Source organism: Leptosomus discolor, chromosome 10 (assembly GCF_034619465.1).
Source record: "Leptosomus discolor isolate bLepDis1 chromosome 10, bLepDis1.hap2, whole genome shotgun sequence".
NCBI lineage: Eukaryota > Metazoa > Chordata > Aves > Leptosomiformes > Leptosomidae > Leptosomus > Leptosomus discolor.
In genome coordinates this window covers 514101-537915 of record NC_141400.1, presented here as the reverse complement: position 1 = coordinate 537915, position 23815 = coordinate 514101, and the positions used below count along the sequence as shown (strand labels likewise).

Below are 23815 nucleotides of genomic sequence, written 5' to 3'. Positions count from 1 at the left end.
GTGGAGATCAGTGACAACTGGTGTTCCTCAAGGGTCAGTATTGGGACTGATGCTGTTTAACGTCTTTGTTGGCAACGGGGGACTGAGTGCACCCTCAGCAAGTTTGCCGACCAAACCAAGCTGTGTGGTGCAGCTGACACGCTGGAGGGAAGGGAGGCCATCCAGAGGGACCTGGACAGGCTGGAGAGGTGAGCTTGTGCAAATGTCATGAAGTTCAGCAAGGCCAAGCGCAAGGTCCTGCCCCTGGGTCAGGGCAATCTGAAGCACAGATACAGGCTGGGCAATGAGTGGATCAAGATCAGCCCTGCAGAGAAGGACTTGGGGGTGCTGGTGGATGGAAAACTGAACATGACCCAGCATCTTGCGCTCGTAGCCTGGAAAACCAATCGCACCCTGAGCTGCATCCAGAGCAGCGTGTCCAGCAGGTTGAGGGAGGCGATTCTCACCCTCTGCTCTGCTCTGGTGAGACCCCCCCTGCAGTGCTGCGTCCAGCTCTGGTGCCCCCAGCACAAGACAGACACAGACCTGCTGGAGTGAGTCCAGAGGAGGCCACGAAGATGCTCAGGGGCTGGAGCAGCTCCCTGTGAGGACAGGCTGGGAGAGTTGGGGGTGTTCAGCCTGGGGAAGAGAAGGCTCCGGGGAAGCCTTCTAGTGGCCTTCCAGTGCTGAAAGGGGGCTGCAGGAGAGGTGGGGAGGGACTCTGGATCAGGGAGGGGAGTGATAGGACAAGGGGTGACGGTTTCAAACTGAAAGAGGGGAGATTTACATGAGATATTAGAAAGAAATTCTTCACCCTGAGGGCGGTGAGGTGCTGGCACAGGCTGCCCAGAGCAGCTGTGGCTGCCCCCTCCCTGGCAGTGCTCAAGGCTGGGCTGGATGGGGCTGGGAGCAACCTGGTCTGGTGGGAGGTGTCCCTGCCCAGGGCAGGGGGTTGGAACTTAGTGATCTTTAAGGTCCCTTCCAGCACAAACCATTCTGTGATTCTTTTCCAATCCCCATTAGACTTGGAGGGTGAGCTGTGAGATGCTACTGGGCTTGCTGGCTGTGATAGGTTTGAACCAGAGGTGAAAAGGTCTCACATCCCATTCCACATCCCTCGGACAATGCAGGCCCACTTTAACCTTTCCAAGAAATTTCATTTTAAGGATAAATTATTATGTCTCCCTTGTGTTTTTTTTTTTAAGGTTTCAACATTCGAAGGGGAGAGATAAACAACCCACAGACTGTCACAAAGCGGAACAGAGCAGTGAACAACTGTGCTAAACCTGCTTCTGGGCCCATGAGGTGAGGACAGGAGAGGTAAGAGGCAAGTGTCAGCAAGGGACCCCCTCCAGTCACTGAGGAGGGAGGTGACTGTGCATTGGGGAAAGCCCCCTTGCTCAGAGGAGAGGAGGTGTCAGCAGGGGACCTAGCTCAGGGAGAGCAAAAGGGACCCAACCTTCCCTGAAGCCACAGAGGAGAATGGGAAGAAAGGGAAAGGAAACAGCCGGGACAAACATTCTTAGAGGAAGAGTCAGGAAAAGTGAACAGTGGCACTCACACAAAAAAGAAAATATTCCTCCCCCACCCCTGCCCCTCTAGTCTCCCTTTCTGAACCTGCACAGCTCAAACTGCACTTGCCAGGAGAATTTCAGAGCTACCCCTCCTCTGGCAGCTACACAGAGGTCTCCCCTCCCCCACCCAAGTCACTTCCATATTGACACAAGAACTACACTCACTTACTTGCAAGACAGCTGATTAATCCCCTCGATGTAGTAGCATACTCCACCATTGACACAATAGGACTTGGCTGTTTCGTTGCATTTTCTAGCATGCCCAGACCAGGAGGAGAGAGTTGTGGTTACTGCAGGGGAAAAAAACCACACACACACACACACAAAAAGGATATATTGTTATTTCCCTTGTTTTCTTAGATGATTTTCAACTAGTTCATTTGCCAAAGCAAAAACGCCAGAGCTACAAACCTCAGCCTGTGCCTTTAGACCCACCTTCACCTCTCCAGGTCCTGGGGCTGCGACTTGACCTTTCCTTTCCCAGCAAAAGTGCCCAAGTGAGTGAGAAGTCGAGGATATGCTTTCCTCTAAGCAGCCAGCATGTCAGGACAAGATCATACTTTTGGCAAGCGGTATGGAAAAGTGCCCCTTTCCCACCTCTCCTTGCCCTCCCCTTATACATGCACACAACCCTGCACCAGCAGGCCGGCAGGAGGTTAGGAAGAACATGTGCTGCAGAGTCACAGAGTCACGGTGGCATGCTGCTGAGGCCTCATTTGCATCACGATACTGGACCAAGCTCCAGAGATACTGCAGGGGACATTTCATTGCTCCACATCTCCGGGAGGAAATGTTTTCTCAGCCAGAAACAGGTGCCCTCATTGTCCCCAGAACAAGTCCAGCACAAGCAAGAACAGCTCCATCTCTCCCTCCCCTACTTCTGAGCGTTTCTCTGTCCTGCCCCAATGGGGCTGCCTCAAGACACCAAGAAGCTGTCAGCAGTAGAAGTCAGTCAGCCCCGGTCTGTGCTAAGGGGGAGGCAGCCAGCATGACTCAAGTTTCCCGGGATACAGATGCTTTTCCAAATCCAAATTTCTTTCTGGAGAAAGTTTTCCAGTTGTAAGGTGCAAACAACACTGACAGTACTCTGCAGAATTTTACTGCAATTCCTGACTCTGAATGGCTCAGGCAGACTTACAGCTCCAAACAGAGTCTCCATAGGCAAGGCAAAGGCTTCTAGGAAGGGGAAAACCTTTTGTTAGAGCAACTGATACAGGTTACAAAAGCAGACCAGCTTTGAGGAATGCAGACCCATCTCCAGGTAACTGAAAGAAGGGCTAGGCATTCAAAAGCATCTGCTTTTTCCAACCAAATATTTAAATCTCATTAAGGGTAGTTCACCTTCCTGCACTATCCACTTTGCTTATACCCTAACACAGTTACATCTCCTGCAATGTGGCTACTACCTACTTTCCAGCTCCTTTTATGTTGTACTCAAGATTTCTGAGGAGATATCCTCCTCCATCCTGTTTTCCAAAGCGTGAATGAACATCAGGGAGAGGTTAGTGACATCAGACCAGTCGCTGAAGACTGAACACCTCATTGACCCAGGATTTGAGGACAAAGGCTGGAGCCAGAGTCCCAGGCAGGAGCTAGTCAGAACCATGGGAGAAGCAGCGAGGCATGCCAGAACCTGCCCCAGCGGGAGCTGGGGCTGCTCCCCACACCTCAGGCAGCCCCTGTGCCTGTCCCACTTCCACAGCAGGCTCAGAGGCTGCTGTGGGTCCCTGCCCTGGTGCCTCCAGCTGCAGCCCACACCACCAGAGCCAAGGTCTCCATTCTCATGCTCCAGCCCAGCGTCTGCGGGGCATGTCTGGGCTCTCACAGGTAAAGGAGGGCTCCCAGCATCCTGTGAAGCCTCTCACATTTGGGTGATGCTTGGCACATGAGCAGCTACACAAGCTTGTTCTGGCTCTCTTGCTTTCAAGACTATCTCTGACTGCATGGGGTCCGTGCCTCTCTGATGAGGAGTTCGCTCATCAGGCTGTGCGCAGTAGGAGTGACCCACACGGTTACCTGCACACACAGGTACCTGCTCAAGGCAGAGATGAGCTTCTGTCAATTTTGCTTGAACCAATGCATTGACCAACCTCATTGTCTTCTGTTCCCACAGGGAAATCAACACCTTCCACTGTCTGACAGAGCTAGGGTTGTGCACTAAGCAGAGCTATTCCTATGCTTTGTCTTGAACAACCGTTGCCTCTGGGGTTGTCTTTTCACAGCTATCCAGGGCAGAGCAAGTTGTCTCAAAGTGCTCTGCAAATCAGACATGGCAAATACTTCATCAAAGACTGAAAATGCACATGGCCCTGGGACAGCAAATAGCTGCTCCTCTCCCAGGGCACATAATGCCAGCCAGCTGGGAGCCAAATGTGCAGAGCAGTGTACACATGCTAGTGTATGCTGGGGTTTAGAACAGATGATGATTTGGCCAAGTCACCAAAGAAGTCCTTGCAAAAAACCCTGAAATATGAAAACCCCAAACTTCTGTAGGGAAATTCTGCACTCCCTTCCAGTTGAATGGGAACTAGAAGCCAAAGCCATTGTAATGGCTTTGTAACAAGTCTGTATAATTTATACCTTTACGAGACAGTAGCACGTTTCTTCTAAGGCCAGTGGAGAGCTGCGTGTTCAGGACAGAGGAGCTCTAAATGTGTGTGGCAGCATCTGGATTTTCTTTGCATGGCCTCTCCTTTAGCTATTGCTTGACCTAGGCACTTAAACCAAGCCTTAACACCAGATGCCAATTTAAACACAAGCATGAAAATAAAACCTAGCCTGGCAGCATGCATCTGTGTCCCAAAACGCAGTGAGAACCAGGCTGTGCACAGGCTTCACTGTGGATGCGCACGGGAAGCTGCAGGCTGTGCAGGCTGCCAGGCTAGCTGGAGCTGCCTGCTTTGCTCTGCAGCTCTCGGGGTTGGCTGGGCCAGTCTTGGAGGCAGAAGCAGAGGCAGAGCTACCAAGGACCTTCCAGGGAAGTGTGAAAATTGCCAGGAGCAGGTACACAGAAGATGGCCACTGTCCCTTCAAACAGTCCCCAAGTGCTGCCAGGCCAGCACACATCATGGGAGCTGCTGAAAGCTGCTTGAAGTGCAGCCTTTGGTTTGGAGTGCTTGCAGCCTTTTACTGAAGTACCTCAAAACTGCACAATGAACAGGTCTCTGTAAAACCTGCAAGTATGCTGTCAGATCTGGAAGCACGGAGACCTCATGAACCAAAGCACTGAGGCAAACTGAAAGGCACACGGATGCACAAGGACAGCCTGCAGGAAGCCATCACCCTTGCAACCATCAAGTGTACCAGTTGCTAGCAAACAAAACGATCCAGCTGGCAAAATCACACATCATAAATCCTACAGGAAAGGATTCTGGAGTGAGTCTTCCCACAGTAAGGGAGGAGCAGAGAGGCAGAAATAAAAACACAGCCCAGAAACCTCCCCATAGAAAACACCTCAGATAAAAAGGTACCTTTTCCACCACACTAGCAGGGTGGAATTCCCAGATTCATCAGTGACTCCATTCAGTCACTTCATGTTTCACTGTATTCCCCCATCAGCCTGGGCCACTGGAAATACCTTAACAAATATCAACCTGGTCCTGGGTCATCTGCAGTTTGATGACCAATGTACAGTTTATTTGCAGTCATGCATGTTCATTCACCTCTGCTCCAAACACCACTCAGGTGTGCCTGGTGATCCAGAAACTACTTCCCACAGCTATTTTACCTTAACTGCCACACAGTACCAGGCACATTTTACTCTCTGTTGGCTGGTGTGGTAGAATAAGTCCTTCATTCAGCCTCCAACACAACTCCATCTACCCCAAATTACTTGGAAAGTTGTAAAATTACTGAGGTAAATGGAGATCTGTAAAAGCAAGGGAGCAGTTTTGGGGGCTAGCTGTAATCTAGGCAGAAATGGGCTCACGTGAAGGCAGTGGGAAACGATGAGGGGGTTTGTGCAATAACATCACTCATGTAAACTGCCTCTCCAAATGCTTCAACAAATTAAGAGCAGGAAAAGGGAAGTGTGCATGGGGCAAGCTACAGAAAAGAAACGGTGAAACTAGAGCAGTGGGAATAAGCAAGGTGTCCCTGGGACAGGGGCCTCTGCAAGCACACAGGCAAACGGGTTCAAAGCTCCTGCAAGGTGGAAGAAGGCCTGGCGCAGCTCACCCATCAGCAAGTCAGATCTCCAGGTGGCCTTAGTTCCAGGGATGAGAACAAAGCAGAAGGGAATAAGGACGTGAGGATGGGGAAAAGATGGCTGCCTCTCGATGTGATTGTGAGCAATCTGAACAATCAGCCATGTTTTACTGTCGCTGTCCCAGTCAGTGAGGACAGCGCAGCACAAACCCATGAGAGATTCAGAGCACTGTAGTCATTCAGAGCATCTATTTTCCACAGCACACCTAGGTTACTTGGGACTAGCATCAATGACAGGGCATCAGACAGGAGAGCCACGGGCACTGACATTGCCATGTGGACTTCCCTTCACACAACCCATCTACGCAGAAAGGCCATTAATGATTGTGCCAGGACTCTTACACAACTCCTGCCATGCACGTCATTTAACCTTTGCATACAGCTTGCCAGCCTGTTCTCAGAAATCTGGCGAAATACTCCCCCTGCAAAGAGTTAATTAATGCAGCTCGGACTATAAGTTATAGTTAATTTTTCACAAACTACAGCTACTGTCGAGGAGAGCAGGGAGATAGTGATAGTTTCTCTGCTCCTTTTTTTTTTTATAAAGAACCTTGACTGGTGGGTTCATAGAGTACAGACACTTTATTCTCTCAATATTTAGACATTCAGTTAGACAGATGGACTCAGCTGGTCGGAGAGTGTATACAAATTGCCTGCTCTGTATATGCCTCATGTACTTACTGATAAAACACAGAATTGCTGAGGTTCCTCTCAACCAAGTTCATCCAACTGCTTGTCAGAAGAACATGGATGAGAAGGTGTCTGGCCAAGCTATTCCTTAGTTGTAGCGCTGTAATCCTGGCACGAGCCACACTAAATCCGTGATTTACACTGATTAATACACTGAGGGGCTGTTGATCCTAACCATTCTCTCTGTGGCAGATTTCTGTATGTCTGGTATGACACTCTCTTCTCTTAATAAACCTGAACAGAGGCTGGATGCTCATGGCTGCTATCTGTACAAAAAATCAGAAGGGCCTGTGCAGACTGGGGCTCGCCTGGCAACAGACTGGGGACTCTGGAACTCATAAAAGTTCTGCTTCTGTGTGTTTATTCATTTGGAAATGACCCAATATTTACCCCTGCATTTTATGGAAATAGATCCTCCTGGAATTATGCTCCCAGTTCCTGAAGGGATCATGAGAACCAATACTGCAGACTAGAAGCTCATCCCAAAATACAAATTGCAGGCTGCAGGACACTCATCTCAAAGCAGATATTGCTCAGATATTGCTGCTCAAAACAACACAGGCAGCACTCCTGCACTGTTCAGGCGTTTCACTGAAGAGCAAGTTTAAAGGTTTCTGAGTGCCAAGGAACTGCCTGTCTCCATAGGACAGGTAGACATTGCAGGGGTGAAGTCCTGTGTTATTATAAAGCTTCTAGTTGCTCCTCCAGGCCAATCTCTCCAGCTTTATGAAGGTGCCCTTCCCATGCTTTTTTCTACCACAAGGGTCCCAGAATGCATGTGTTAGCACTCCAGCATTTTATTTTCCTGAATCCCCATCATCAATTTTAATAGCAGCAACATGATACTTCAATGGGGGGATTTGTTCAACAACCTTTAAAGTCTTTTGCAGGGCCAGTGCCAGCGTGAATGTTTTGCAGACAGGACAGCTGAAGCCCAAGAAGTGAAGCAACATGCCAGGATCACAGGATGGGAGTCAGACAGAGCAGATCTCCTGGTACACAGCCTCCTGCTCTGAACGCTCAGTTCTTCCACGGGACATCAGCTTCCATCCTACGCTTCACTCCATACTGCCCCTCTTTGCCTTTAGAGTCACAATGGCCTGTCTTTACATCACATACAGATTAGTAGATGTGATGGCTACTTAAAGAATACACAGTGCGCAAAATAAGCCACAACAAGGACAGCAGACAGGCACAACTGCAGACTGATGTCTCCAACACGTACACCCCAAGGTACTATACCTGCGTGTGTGCAGGCTCCACTCAATTATCAACCACGCCTCCAGATGTGGGTTTTAAATTATCCGAGCAAAGGCCACGCCAGGACTTATTTTTAGTCTAATATTGAAAACTGGTCTGTCCGCATGGCCCTTGGTGGACTGACTTCTGTCTGTTCCACCCCTGCTCTGGGCTGGCTGGACACCCTTCAACTCCAAACCAACAGCACCACGCTCATGTTTGTAGCACTGCTGGCTCCAGGAGAGCAGAGACTGACCAGCCAATAACTTGCAGGTCTGCCACGGTCACCCAGTAAAGGTCATGCCAGACTGGACTTGAGACAAGATTTGGGGGAACTGATTGAACCTGAATTACATGGCACATCTTACGTTGATATACGTGGTATACGTTGAAGCTTTGATTCAATTAGATGTGACTAGATGTGACTTACAAACCACATCACAGTAAAGACATCACCGAGCCATTGTAATCACGCAGGTCCACCAGCCCTATCTCACCTGGGAGACAGAAAGTAAGGAAAACATTTCCAACACCCAGCCATGCCAAGCATTGGGGAAGGTATTAAATGGGAGAGGGAGAGCCTGAATGAGTTTAAACCAATGAGTCTACAAACTTAGTCCAATGACATCACCAAGATGACAGCTATGAAATCTGTGGGCCCAAATCGGCGTGTGAAGAGTTAGACTTAATTGGAGAAAGAAGGGCTGTTTCACCTGCCCTCTCATGGGAACTTCCAATGGGACTTAGAGCTGCTTGTGATCCCCAGCAGTTGAAATAAAGGGCTCAAAAATCAATCCAGACAGCCCAGCTTTCATCGAGGTGCCTCACATTATCCCCCAATCCTCATGTTCCCAGCACAACTCAGCACTGCCTCGTCTGCTCTTTCTCCCTCTGTCATCTTCTCATCTGATCCCGAGCCTCCCTCTGCTGCAGGGCACCTGCAGAGTAAGATGAGACAGCCCAGCCACTACTGCCGGCCTACACAGGCTGCTAAAGTAAAGGTGCTCATCCAGGTTAGCTAGGTAGTGACCCAGACAAAGGGCACGAGCAGAGTCCAGGTGAGCAGCTACAATGATCCACATGTTGGTTTAGAGCATCTGCCCATCACTGGTGGATCTTCTCGTATCCTGACAGTATCCAAACCATGCTTCCTCCCAGCCTGCATTCTCTCTTTATCCTCAAGACTTTACCTGTTTGTTGAAGTCAAGGGAATAAACTAGAGGAGGACGCAACAGCAGAAAACAAGCAAAAGGGATTGCCTGACCTTTTCAGAGATTTCAAACATTATCTTACCTTTTAAAAATGAAACTTTGATAAGATTTTAGTATCTTTCTCCCGCATAAACCTTCCATCTCAGAATGCTCTACAGATTGCTCTGAACCTTCTTCCATTTTTGCCTCCATCAAAATGTTTTTAAACTTTGACACTGATTCCTATTCTGTTTACCAAGCAGGTCTGTAGCCACAGACTCCCAAACCTTGTTTAGCTGCTTCAAGCTGCACAGGGACAGGATCACATTACCATTTTGAGTTCTCTGGGTGTTGAAATGAGCATAAAGGACCTTTCTCTCTGCATCAGGGCACATGATCAAGTTACCCCATCCCTGCAAGTTCCTGCCTGTGAGCTGAGCCACAGTGACCACCCAACTGCACAATCTTAGCCTGTGACAAACACAAGACAACATGTCTTATTTAACACTTTCTCACTATGGATGAGGCTACTGCAACTATCTCATGCTTACTGGGCTCGAAAGGAAGACTTCTTGACAAGAGTAGTAGGCATGTCTTCTCTTTGAGCCCTAGGGCTTTCTGAAGAAAGCATCTCTAGGGCTGCTCTAGTCTGACAATGCTCAAATAAAAGCGTATACTCAGAGGAAGGTGTAAGTCTGTGGTACCATGACAAAATATGTAGCATCATGGGAAGACCTTCCCAGACACCAGACTTCCTTTCTGAATCTGGCTCTCAGAGTCTAGCTTGACCATGTGGAGCAAAGCTGGTGTTAAGATCGACACTACAGCCCTATGGCCAGGCTAGCACTCACACACTCCATGGTCCAGCTTGTTATACCTGCTAAATGCTCCAGCTCTTCTGAAGGTGTCCACACCACAGAACGAAGCTGAGTGGTACCCCATACCACGCACATACCATGTAGTGGGGGCATAAGGAAACCCAAGTCTCTGGCAGATCCCAGTACTCACCCCAAGTATAGGGTTGCATCCACACGGGATGGACGAGGATGCAAGGCAGATTTTAATCCAGAGAGCTCTCAAAATGCAGCACCATCAGATCCCCAGTCTCCCAAGCATCCTGTCTTTGGTCTCAGATCCAGACTGGTATCAGGGTTGTCTCTACACCAGAAGATCCTTGGGTTTCTCCATACTGTCATAAGATCTGTGAGGCCCATACCAACTATGCCCCTGTGAAAGGGAACCAGAGGTCCCGCTCCAGCCAGCATGTAGGCAAGGGGAACAGCAGCTGGTGGAGAGATCCCATGCACATCATCATGACAATGCAGATGTTTCCAAGAACCTGCGGTACCAACGTGCCTCGTTGCACTCTCTAGCCTCGTCAGGTGCCAGATAGGCATGGGAAGGTGGTGAGATGGAAAGCAGCAGGACAAAAATACGCTTCCAGAGAAGAAAGTTACCCAAGAATGGAGACAGAACACTTTGGAGACCTGGGCCACATTTTGAGTGCTGTCTGGTGGATAAACCTGCCTTGAGTCAAGGATGCAGCAGTGCCCAGAAATTTGTAGCCACTGGAGAAGAGGAGGAGGAAGGCAGGGGTGACTCAGAATGTCCCAGGATTTCCTAGTAGCCACACTTAGAGATGGTAAGAAAGGCTTTAACAGTGCTCCAAGGGGGAAATACGTAATATCCCGCTCCTTTTCCCAAGGCAGGGGTAGAAAGGAAGGCCAAACCACCCAGGAAGGGACTGGTACCTTCAGGAAAAACACTAGTTAAAAACGTATACACCAGGAGCAACAGGGCTACAGGGAGTGAGGCATGTGGGGCTGCATGGAATGATGGGGTTTTGTCCCCTTGCCCACAGAGACTGTCTGGGCCATGGGGAGAACACAGGGAGCTTCTTGAGGTGGAGGGTCTAACACCCTTGCCCAGCCTACCTGGTAAGATGCCCGCCTCGCACCACAGGCCAAACAGAAGCGGCTAAGCGCTGTGACCAAGCTGCCTGTGTGAGGTAGCCTCTCCTTTCCCAGGGAACTGCAGCTACCACTAAGTTTGCTTGGTGCTTTCTCAACAAGGCGTTTAAAATCCAGTGGATCATTTATAGTTTTCAGTGAAACAATGAGTGGCAGGACAACCTACAGATGCCAGATAAGCTTTTCAATACAGATATTTAAAAGAAATGCAAGAATTTTACAAGAATGAGATACTGGTCACCTTTCCAGATCATCACACCTCACAACATCTTCATCACCTCCTCATATGTTACACACATGTGCAATTCTATGATAGATCATCAGTAACCGTAAAAATCAGGGGGGCTATGTGTTATTTAGATAACAATTGAGAGAGATCATAGAAAAGGAATGTGAAGGAAAAAGGTCAGTTACAACTTTAACTCTGGACTTTAGCATCTCTTCACATCATCAAGAAAAAAACAGACAGGCAAGGATGATGTGCCCACAGAGGAAAGAAGTTTTTCAAAAGAAGAAAATTCTGCACAAGCATACAGCATTTTGCCTGTTTCCTTTCTATTGTTGAAATTTGGCTTTTAGTGAAAATAGTATATATCTAATGCAACGCAAATATGTAGCATGGATCTATGCTGGTGAACACAAAGGAAAAATCCTGGGGAAGGATGGTATGGTCATTGCATTAACGGTGCTGCATCTCAGCTTGATGTCCTCAGTGCAGTGGAAGGCTAAGCACCACACAAGAGCCAATTTTAAGTGCGGTTTTCTAATTGGAAAAGCTTTTAAAGGATACCTGGCCAGTCCCTGCTATGGCTGCAATCAGATTTCCTTTAGAATCACAAAACATCGAGCTTTCCACGGAAGAAACATCCCCACAAAATCTGCAAAGTGGAATTGTCAACAGAGAGGCACAGCCAGCTGGGCTGTCGGTTTTGGGCGTGAGCAGCTGGAATGGAAATATAGCACAGATCCCAAAATAACTGCCTGGCCCTCGGCTCTCCGGGGGCCTGCTCGGTTGGGCGGGATCCTGGCGGGCTGTCCAGCGTGCTGACGCTGGCTGGGTGGCCCCCAGCGGGGAGAGACTCTCTGGCAGAAGTAAAGCCCTCCACCAGAAAGAGCTGAACCAACGGCCAGACACCTGCCTTCTAGATCTACACTTGCACGTACGCTCTGATTTTTATTCTTGCGTGCCCATTTTCTACTGTATTTGTGACAACTGAATAGGGGAATGCTAAAAAGCACTTCCACCACATTAAATCAAATGCAACATTTTGGGAAATCTGTTCTTCCTTTCTGAAGACTCAAGGAAAAATGTGATAGTATGGCACAGACGTATTTTCTGCTATTTTCTTTGACATCCTGAGAAGACTCACGTCTTTTTTCTTGTATTTACTATAGTCTCTTTTGGTTTTCTCACCTATCCTCAAAAACAATCCAAACCCAAAAAAAAAACCAACAAAAAAAATGCTAAATCAAAGGCCGTAACAAGCACATCTTACAAGTATCAATAAACTCATGTATTGAAAGAGCTGGGAATGCTTAAAATCCAGCTGCAATTTTAAGTAGCATGTTCTTGAAGTTACCATTGCAACAGTTATCAACCTCTCCCTCTCTAAGACAAGACGCAAGCAATATAAATCGTATTTTTTGAAAGATCTAGAGAAAGATCAGTGGCTTTGGGAGAAATCAAAGAGAAGCAGTGATTAAAGAAGATTCCAGGAGGCAATAAAGCATTTATGCAAAATGTCTCATAAACCCAAAACAAATAAGGGGGAAGAAGCTATATGGGGGGAGCGGGGGGAGAGATACTTACACTCTTCTTCCATAACAACTATTTTAGTTTCTGAGGCTGGTAAGACTTGTGGTGCTTTCGTTGTTCCTGGGGAAATTAAGGTAAGAAAGTAGTGAACAAAATATCTATATTGAGCAGAGAAGAGTGGGCTTAGCTACTGCAGGGAGGAGGACAAGAGCAGGTGCTGCTGGGTGGCGCAGGCTGGGGTGGCTGTCAACACGTTAGTACTGGTTAGAGGACGCTCAGATGGGTAACTGGGGAACAGAGGCAGATAAAACGAGTGCCCCTGCAGGGGATGGCACAGGGCACACTGGTCCCCTTGCTGTAAAGGGCCTCATGCCATTAGGATCTCTGTCGTGATAAAAAGGCAGAAATGGCTCGGGATTCACTTGGCAGGTGATAAGAGAAACTGTGGGAGGTTTTCTTAGCTCTGACGGCTGTGAGAGTGCAAAGACAGGATCACAGAACACGACAGTGAGAAAAATGTGGAGTTTAAGAAAAGGTGAAATCATCTGAAGATCCTCCATCCCACAGCATGTGCAGGTCTGCAGCACAAAGTAATGCTCATACAGGAGACGGAGAAACATGAAAGAGATGAAGGCCATGGCCCAAGGCAACACAGGAGCTGAGCACATGTAGTGATTTCCTGGATACTGGGAGAATCCAATGTCCACAGTCACCAGCTCTACTCAAGTCCACGGGCAGCAACAGCCCCTTCTGGACCAAAACCCCTCACCACCCTCTAGATGCACAAGGGAGAAAGCACCAGGAGCCTACACTGTGCATGCAGCACCCTGTCAGAGACAGGGGGTGAGACCACCGTGAAAGGGTAAAAGCAGAAAGACATTTTTATAAAAGTTTGATTTTTCCTGCAGTGTTTAGCAAAGGGGTAGGGGGGAGGTGCGGTGTAGAAGTCAGTTAAGGAGGTGTCTAGAAATTTTCTGAGGAAAAAAAAGAGTCTGAAACAGTCACATCCCAGCTGTGCCCTCATGCCCATGCGATACCAATATCAGACTACTCAATAAAGAGAACTGGGAAAGGGGACATTTTTCTAAGAAAGCACCTAATTTACCTCAAAGTAATAAAAATCTGAAAACAGCACCGAAGCACAACATGTTTTGGCGAAGTCCAGAAGCATTCCCTCTGAAACCAACACCCTCCCAATGCTTTTCAATGCCAACGCATTTATTTCTGAGCTGGGCGTTTTGTGGAAATACCAGAATTGCAGAGGAGAGATGAGGTCATGGGTTTGGCTGATGGGCATTTTCTAAGTGACAAGGGGTCACTGCACTGCAGCCACTTTCTTTCCAAAGAAAATCTCCCTTCATGGTGTTTTCACTGATTTGCAACAGATCTGCGTGGCTGAAAAGGTGCTCTTTTGAAACTGGTACAAACCAAGAGAAGTAGCAGTGGAATAAAGCAATGAGTACTTGGCAACGGCAACGCTGCCTCATCAGGCTGAGAAATTTTTACCATCAAAGACTGAATCCCAGACCTTTCATCCACAGGCCTGAGGGTCTCATGCGTGAGCTCCCTTCTCTGCCCGCCAGGACTCAAGTGGGCTCAGGAGCCTCCATCTCTGGCCTCTGCACCCCTGGAGGGGGACGGCGTATTGGGCTGAGGACACCTTGCTCCTCCGTGATGCTCATCTCAAGCCTCAACAGCTGAGGCCACCTCTTGCAATGACACCTCTCTACAGAGGCACCCAGAGATGTCCCCAAACCTCACGTCTCTGTACCACAAGATGCAGTGTAGCTCAGGACTTTTTCCCAGTCCTCGATTCACCCACCTGTATCACAGCAACATTACAGGACCTCCAACAATATCACTAAGTGTCAGGTCAGAAAGCGCGCTCCAGCAGACAGTCCCAGGGCCAGGCTGCCCGCGGCAGGCAGATGCACCCAGTTCCCAGGGCCAGAGGACAGTAAAGAAGCAGAACACAAAGCAGCAGAACATACAGAAACAGCAAGAGCTGGAGTGAGCTTCTGGGAAAGAGGGGAAGGCTCCAAGGGGAGGCCAGCTTCAGCGTCTGCTCTAAGTAATTGTTATAAACTGCTACAACTTCAGAGAGCACTGTGTTGAGACTTAGCCACGACAGGATCAGTGTGAAGGAGCCTGGAGAAGAATGCAGGCAGGGACAGAAGACAGCACACATGTGGATTCAGAGACAAGCAGATACCCCGAGGAGTTTTCTACTGAAATATATCACAGAAGAAGGGAGCTTGCAGAAGTAAGGAAAGCTATCAAGGTCCCAAGAAAGCCCAGCAGTAAGGAAAGAGGGAGAGTCCAGGACAGCAATTCCTGGGCACAGACGACGGCTGCTTGGGTAGCTCCAGGGGTAAGCGAAAAAAGTGCAAAGGGGGTGACAGAGCTGCAAAAGCCTACAGCGACCGCCACCATCTCGCTTACCTCTGCAAGGCACTACACCCAGCATTCAGCTGCTGTCCTACCCGCTGAGCTGCCAACAGCAGCAGCAGCAAGCTGTGCGTGCGTGCAGCTGGGACCGGCAAGCCAAAGGCAGATTTGCAAGGCAGCTTCGAAAATGGGCTGATCCAGGCACTGCCACAGCAGGGCACAGCAGGCAAGCTACTGAATCTGTGGCACCTTGCAGCCTGTGGGTTCCGCTAGGAAAAGGTACAGGCCTGACCTTTGGGTCTCTTTCGTTGCTTTTCAGGTCTCAACACATTTCTGGGCAACTCAGGTGTCCCCTCATACCTGCTGTGACCCAACTGGAGGCAACCACCAGTCCTCGCCAGATAGCGTGCCTTCCCGCAGAGGAAGTTAGACCCTGACAAACGCTGCCATTACCTGTGCACGCGGGAAGGGGCGGTTGGAAGTTTCGGGGGCCTGGTGGCCGTTTTCCTAGTGCCATAAGCAGTGAGCAGGATCAGAGACTTGCAGTCAGTGCTGCTCAACCACGCTCTTGTGAAAGGGGATTGCTAGTGACTGGGAAGGGTGTGTGGAGGAGACAGACAGGGCTCTGGTGGCAGGCACATGCTGCCCGTACGTGTTGCACATGGGGAGGGGGGGTTGCACAGTCAAAACAAGGAAAGCTTCCATTGCGGTGGGGCAGCCAGAGCGTGAGTCAGAAAAAAACGGAGTGGCGGTGCCTCAGTTAGCTTACTCTGGACACCTTTCCTGTCGTGATCGGAAAGAAACACAGCAGAGCAGTAGGGCTACCTTCATCAATGTGAACCCTGAAGGCACGGGTGTCTGAGCACGGGTGGCCTTTCTCCAGGCTTTGCAAGCACTGGGTTTTTACAGGCAGAGTAACGCAGGGGGAGGCTATGTGACATTGCACCTTCAAAGAATAAAAGATTCAGGACTGCAAACATTGCTGAGGCAGAGGTTAATAGAGAAAATCATGCCAGAAAGCAGCAGGAGAAAGCTACCTTCGTTCACATTTGACTAATGCTGGTAAGAGCACGACAGAGAAACCAGATCACACCAAAGGGCTGCATGGCAGGAGGAAGAGCTTAGGAAACAGCTTGTACAGAGTCATCCCTCCTCTAGTTGCACCCTCCTGGCTTCTGGCAACCACTGCAGGGACTTTCTGAGCTGGAGGGTGCATCCAAACCATCATGTTAAGCAATGTAATTATTGTGACCAAGATAATAATAAAACCACCTAACCTCAGACTCCATCCGCTGAACTCTAAGAGATGGAGCACACATTCTAGGATGAAAACCAGAAGCAACTTCACTCATCACAAAGCTATGGTGTAATTACTTGTCTTCTGGTGAGTTTTGCTTCTCAGAAATTCTTTTAAAAAAGAAAACGCAAGCCCACCAGCTTGCTTTCCTCCTTACCCCTTTTAAAAAAACGCATAGACTGTAAGTTTATTTAAAATGTAAATTAATAACAATGTCAGTGACAGATAACAAAGATAAACATTTATGCTAAGCTGCATTTTTCTTATCTCCCAAGATTGTTTCACTCAATATCCTGAAAGCATGAAACAAAATAGAAGACAGATCATGTGCAGAACCGCCCGCTTTCTCCGTGAATGGCAGACAGCTCAAGACATTTGCTGGCGTCTTCACTTACCACTTTTCACATTCAGGCTGCCTTTTGCGGTGTCTTTCCCTAAAACGTTCTCCGCTTCACAGCTGTACTCCCCAGCATCTTCCAGCTTCACCTTGTTGAACTGCAGTCTGGAAATCTTTCTGTTGAAAAGTACAGCAGACATTTCTTACTCGATTGCTAACCATACTCATGAATTGATAACCATCCCTGGCCCTGGTACTCTGCCTGCTATGTCACCCCTTCTTGAGAGGACGGGCTGCCCAACATCACAAGCTGAATAGGCACTGAAGCCCATTCAGGATTTGGACGAGACCCTTCCCAGGAATCATAACCACCATGATTTCCTAAATTAACATCTCCCTCTGAACACCTTGCTCTTAGCATGTTGCCATGGTTTGGTCTGACACCTGCTCTCATTTGCACAGAAAGTCTTGTGAGGGGTTGAGCCCAAGAGTCCCAGCATCCCAGCATGCAAACTTTCTGCATTGGAGAAAACCCATTTTGCCGATGGACAATGGGATCTGCCTGCAAGGTGGAGACGTCAAGATGAGATGCACGTTCTGCACCTTCCTCAGCAAGGAGGCTGAGCAGTCCAGCGCTTCATCAGGTCCGTTCATCAGTGCCACACACTCAAAGGCCATCACCCACAGGGTCGGGGGGGGCTCATCCCCTTCCAGCCCGCAAATCAAAACCCTATGGCTTGACCTAGACCATTAGCTTGTAGCTTTATCCAGGCCAATAAATGGGGCAAGAACTTGTCTCCCTCAAATACAGAGTCCCCAGTGTACTACAGACACGTGGGGCTGAACTGCACCCAATGTACGTAACAATTGCCCGTGTCACCTAACGCACTGTGCTGCGTTCTTCATGGCAGGGGGAGCAGCTCCGTGGCATCGCCCTTCCCACCAGCTATGACTGATGTCTCATTCTCTGGGATGTCTCTCTGACTAACAGGCAAAACCTTTTGTTGCTTAGTTTAACAGAGATCTATAGGAGCCTTCAAGACACACCAAATACCACTCAAGAGACCACAGTGGGACTCCCACATTAGGCCCTCTGTTTTACTGCATTTCCTTCCATTTTAGCCATCTTATCAAAAACTGCCCTGTGTACTCTTCTCGTGAGAATATCTCTCTGCTTTCTACCCCAAGCTTCTATCCCAGGTCTGTGCCATACAGTCACTTTATTTAGAGGCTGGGTAACACTGCCCACGTTAGAAAGAAGTCCCAGTGGCCTATATTGCTGAAGGCAAATAAAATTCCTTTTATGTGGAAAATAATCATCAGCTTTGGACATACTTGCAGTGTTACATGTGTCATCTGAGAAGGACTTTTCTGTGGGCTGTGCAAATCATCATCCATAGGAAGTCCTTCACAGAAACACACTGGCATCTTTTTAACGCCCTGACATACTGTTCTACTGGGAGGCACAGCGCAAGGACACAGCATGAACATCTCACTAGTTATATTAGCAAATTAAAAGCACTCAGAGACAACTTGGTCCAGCTCCCAGGACACAGGCGCTGCCCTGTTTTACTGGATGCGGTAAACTGTTCAATTGCATGAGTTGAGGCCTCACGTGGAGCAATTTTTAAATGAATGTTGACAGTATGCAAAGATCGCTTGAACCCTTATAATCCTAGGTGTCCCCTAATCCACTGTGCAAAACCAGTTACTTGGGCCAGCGTGTTCCAAGATGCGTGCCTACACAAGCAGGGTGACGCAGAGCGGTGCAAAGCTGCCTTAACTCCCAGTGCTGTACACTTCTCTGAATTTTTTCAGGTCTTTTAGAGCACCCTGTGAAAGTCCTGGGCATTGCGTCCTCGCTGCTGTGATGCCTTAGGAGTCAAGCAGCACCCAAGAGACAGCAAAGCACTTAAGGGCCTCCAGGGCCTATTGCTGCCTGGTGGCAGTTAGGTTCTGCATCTTGCTGGGGAGGTGCGATGGGTGCCTGACGAGAGGGGTTGGCTCCGCTGGGCTGTAGCGCCCAGCCCAGGACCTCTCCCTCCACAGAGGCAGGAGTAGGAACACGCAGCACAGGGGCGAGGTGGGCTCCCGGCACGACTGCGTGCAACTCCGACAAGACTGTCCCCAGTACAGCCCAGCTACGACTTTCTCTCAGCTGTCTCAGCCCTCACTGACAGAATACAGCACTTATTTTACAAACCACCCCTACAACAGGCTTGTGGCTACTGCTGCAACGCAGAGTGAAAAGGCAGGTAGCATGTGTTGAAAGCAGCTTGGAAGAGCGAGGCTTTAACTCAAAGTCCTGCAGAAAACCACCCTCGCACACCAGCGTGCTGAGGCTACCTGCCACCGCAGAGCTGAAAGCATTAACAAACATGCTGCCTTCAGCTGCGAGAGGACAGATGTGCTAATGATAACTGGCTGCATTGCAATCTCACATGCACGGCATGTTTGACCGTGTGTAATAACTGGAAAACTCCACTACAGCATTAGAATATCACCTATGTACGTGATGTTTTACGGGTAAAGGGGTTTAAGTCCCAAAGATATAAATTAGTAAGTTATTAGTGACACAAAAGGGTAATGAAAGAGGGCACACTTGACAGATTCATCTCCAAGAACAGGATGAGAGACATTTGGTCTTTTACCTGGAACTGGAGAGGAATGCAAGCAGAATAAAAAGCAATGTTGTCATTTATAGCATATCAGCATCAAGGTGAAACCAAAGAGGATTATTTTGTTTTAATGCAAAGACTGTTATACTGTCAAAAGAGCTCCTTTTTATTTTTCATCACAGTTGGTTGAAATTCTCCCAGATTGTAAGATCCCCTTGAAAAATCAAGAGATTTTTCTTGCTTTTTATACCCCATACCAATGGTGTAGCTACTCTTGGTCTTCACACTGTACTACTGTATAACGTCAGATAACAGACTAAGGGGAGAGAGGTGAAGGGTACAGACAAGGATCAGTCTTAATGTGGAACACAGCTGCAGTAAAGAGAATTTCCCTATTCCAGGAAGCACTGAAACAGCTAGAGAGACACCTTATTCCACAGCATTAGTCACGCACCTTTTAATTCACATGGATAATGCCTATGCACTAGAAGAACTGAACTGAAGGAGGTAGAATAGACTAGATCTTGCTTGATCTGTGTGTGGCAAAGATGACCGGTCTGTCTCACTTCTATTTTACTGTCTCCATGTGCTACTGAAATATCTCAAAATTGCCTAGGAAATTGGTTTTCAAGTTTGTGTTTTTCCTCCTGCTGCCCCTGAGGGCAGGTACTTTGTTCACTCGAGGGCTGAGCATGTTTTTACAGAAATACCAAGTAGCAGCATACAAGGAATCATGTTGAGCACAGGAGTTTTGTATCAAGTGCCCTGCTGCCCTTCTGGGCAGCGTGTCTCTTGGGGACGCCAGCCCCTGGGAAAGCCCTACCGTGTGCATTCACAATGCCATTCTTCTGGAGGAAGGCGCTGCCCCAGGCTGTTTGCTCAGTGAAAGGGCCAGGGTCACTGGCAGATCCCATCATTTCACTGCAGTGCAACTCTGTTGACATTTCTTTACTCCAGGGGAAAATCTGCCTCATTGTCTTTTCTGACCCTCAGCACATATGACTTAGCCACGCACTAATTATCTCCTGTAGTGCCAGTGCAGGAATCAGCCATGGGGAATATGTTGTCTGCAAGCTGTAGGGGATAGGATTCACAAGGAGACCTTCAGCCTGGCCAGAAGAAGATCCTCCAAAATACCTTTCTGGCCAAGAGAAAAAGAGTCCCCCAGAGGGCACTTTGGAGCGATGAGTAAATCACTCTCCCCAGTGCCAATCTCCAGACTACAATGGGAAACAGGAGATCAGCCCTTGGCTGGGACCTACACAAAGATCCTGGCAAATTATGGCCAGGAAGGGTGGCCTGCTGTAATTTAGACATCTCAGAGTTAGACATCTAAATGTGGCTTTGGGCCCTAAGGTCTCCAGCATAGTCAGAGGAAAAGAAACAGGCACTTCATCTCCTCCAAGGAGTAACTTTTTATGACAGGAGTCATGTTCCCACCAGCACTTTGGCCAAGCTTGAATCATTCTTCTCCTCTTACCTACTGCCAAGTGGAAATGGGACCATCTTCCCAGGTCATCTCTTCACAAAGCCATTCGTCTCAGAGTGTGTAAGCAGGACAACAGCTGCCATGAGCTGCCTCCGAGACACCTATGTTTCACCAAGGACTCAGCGTTCCCTATGTGAGTTCAGGACAAAAATAGCTCTAGCATTACTACTGTTGTAGTATTTTATTAGTCTTCTAAAAATAGGGTAGCTAACACATAAGCAATAAAGAAGTCAAGGAATTAGCTGAGGAAGAGAATTTGAAGACTACACCATATGCGGCCCCTAAATTGTCAATGAAGAACACTGCACATAGTAAACACACCTGAGATCCTAGGAAAAGGAAATTCCCAAACATGACCCTTGCAAAGGACACACTGAATACACTGCTGTCGTTACCTATTAACTCCATTCCTTTCTGTTTGCACAGAGAGCCGGTGGCAGGAAGCACACCAATATTGCAGAGAGCAGAAAGGCCAGAAATTGCTGTAACGTGTACTGCTTACGCTCCTGCCAAAGATTTAATCGGTGCCTATGTGCTGTCCTGGCACTCTGCACGGTGGTGCATTCGCCCTGAGACAGCAGTTAATGGTTGGCAAGAAGATTCAGAGTATCTAATGCTTCAGCTTACAGTCAAGCAGTGTTGTCCAGCAACCGTCAAACACCAGGCAGCCCCACCAGCTGGAGCAGGGGCTCTCAGTGTCCTGGCCTCAGAGAACAAATTCATCTTCCCCAGCACACAGTGGGATAAAATCAGGCAGAAGAGATCACTGCAATGCAAAGCAGAGTGGGGATGGCCGTGGCAAAGAACCTCTGTCTGGCAGGGCAGAGGTGGCAGCCAGGAGCACCCTCTCCCCTACGCAGCCAGACAGAAACCACCTCAACCTCTTCCCTGTCCTTCAGTTACAGAGCAGCACAACAGAGCTGGGCAAGCCAGCTATGCCTTGCAGCGCTTGAGAAAAACAAAGTGGACCTATGCTGGCCGCTGTGCACCCTAGGGCATGATCTGGCTAGCTCAGGATTAGCGACAGAACCAGGAAACGCGAAAGGGAGGGAAAAATGCCCTCAAGCAAAGCAATCAAATAAGAGGGGTAAAGACAGGAAGGTTCTGACTTTTCATCTTGGTCATCATCCCTTCTGCAGCGGGCAAAGTCTTCCTTCCTTCTCCGCTCACACCATCATCTGCCCTGCTCAGACCTGCTGGGACTGTGGGAGAAGCAGGCATGGGAGACAGCTAATGTCCTTGCGGGTGCCCAGGACAGGACCAACCATCCCCTGACCCCCTCTGCCTGCTCTCTCCTACCCCTGTCCCCCAACATTAAAGTGCTGTTCTAACCTGAAAAGCAGATTTGCCCCTCTCTGCTCAGCAGTGCTGTTGTCTCTCTGTGCCCAGGCTTGGGACAAGCTGATTTTAAAAGGAAGACTCGACCAGTCCTCACTCTGCAGAGCTGACACTGACACTGGCCTCACAGTGAGAGCTGGAGTCCCTTCTGGGTCACGCAGCATCAACAAAAGGGGAAAGATCAATAAGTACACTCCAAAGAGCAAGGTCACTTGTGCAACTCCCCTCCATCCTCAAATCCAGCCTGGGGTCGCACAGCTGAATTGCCATGGATGTTTCTGCAATGGGATGAGGTGCAGGGCAACAGCGGCAGCAAAATGCAACCACACACCAGTCCCTGGAGTGGACTTTGGGGCCACTCTGTCGAGAGGCCAACCCCTGCGTGCTGCTGCTGCTGCTGCTATTTGTGCCAGGCAAGCCTGTGGCAGCTGCCAGGGCATAAAAATCAATAAATAGGTGAAAGCTGAGCTTTGGGTTAAGGCTGATGCACAGACCTAATGTCAGTTCAGGATGCCTTGTCTTACTTGTCCTGGAATTCAAGGCAATTGATCCATCCAATAAATGCTTCCTCCAACCCCAATGCCAGGATTCGAATTTCTTTGAGAAAATGTAGACCCTGGAGCAGTACTCTAAGGCCAGCTCAGAGCAGGTTCTTTCCCTGCTTACTGTGATATCTCACAGGAGCACGCTAGCAGCCACCCAAGAGCCAGAGACTTGCCAGCACCAAATGTGGATCCGATACCCCCTTGTCCCAAAGAGCGCATGACCTGAACGCAGAGCTCAGACACCCCGGTATGTGTGCAGCCAGGGCAGTGTGCAGAGGTCACTATCTCAGCAACCAAACCACAAGCTCGTTCTGTAGTGGGGAGGAGAAGAGAGGGTCAGTGCTGCTGAGGAGAAGGCACAGAGGTCCTAGTTTGGAAGCGTATCACCTGTTAGATGGAGGCTGATACACTGGGCAAATCAGATGCAGGACCAAAATTTCAGGGATTGCCAAAGTGTGTGAGGAAGGCCTGAGAGGGCCTTTAAAGCAAAGCCAACTAGTTTTAAAGAATCAGGGGAGGAGGAGAGGGAGATGTTGTACTAAAAGCAGCTGCCTGGGGGGGAGCCCTGTGCAGAGCCCAGGAATGGAGATGAGCAGAGCCACGCGGCAAATACTCAGATCAGGAAAAAGGATTTGCGGGAACAGAGGTCATGGGAAATGGATGGCTCCTTCAGATGGACAGAGAACTACCCCTCCAAAATATTTGTGAAACATATCACCATGGTGGTACACAGGGTTGTGCAAGAGATTCAGTTACAGTTTTGGGGCTCCTTTCTGAGTTTGGAGCCTTTGGGATGCATGCCGTCCTTTACTTCCTAAGTAATTTTTCTGCAACCAGTAAATGTCACAGATCCTCACCAGTGCCTGATGCACAAAGTATAAGGGGGACATGCCTGCAGGTATATAATGTGCTGTCCCAGATGAACTGCCTGTAGCCTCAGCCCTCACCCGGGCCTTCCTCCTCCAGGCAAAGCATTTTAGCTTAAACTGGATGAATGGGATTTCAGCTCATGTCTCAATGAGTGCTTCAACCTAATCCGTGACATTTTGCAACTGCACTGGGCTAAGGTCTGTAGGGAGAGATCTTATTTTTTTTAAGCAGCCAACATCACTGGAAAAAAACCACAAAATTTCAGGCACATAAAGCTCCTTCCACCTCTAACTTTGCACACACCATCAGCTGAAGCAGCCCAGCATCTG

General features: G+C 48.8%; 1 protein-coding gene across 1 annotated transcript in view; it reads right to left on the bottom strand.

The window, feature by feature from the left end:
* The window catches only part of NRG2 (neuregulin 2), a 168619-nt gene that overhangs the window by 34685 nt on the left and 110119 nt on the right, over positions 1 to 23815 (bottom strand). The window contains exons 3-5 of the mRNA XM_086470932.1: positions 16685 to 16803; positions 12659 to 12724; positions 1723 to 1843 (exon numbers count right to left, since the gene is read on the bottom strand). Of these exons, the coding sequence (XP_086327058.1) occupies positions 1723 to 1843; positions 12659 to 12724; positions 16685 to 16803 (306 nt within the window). The remainder of the gene's footprint in view (positions 1 to 1722; positions 1844 to 12658; positions 12725 to 16684; positions 16804 to 23815) is intronic.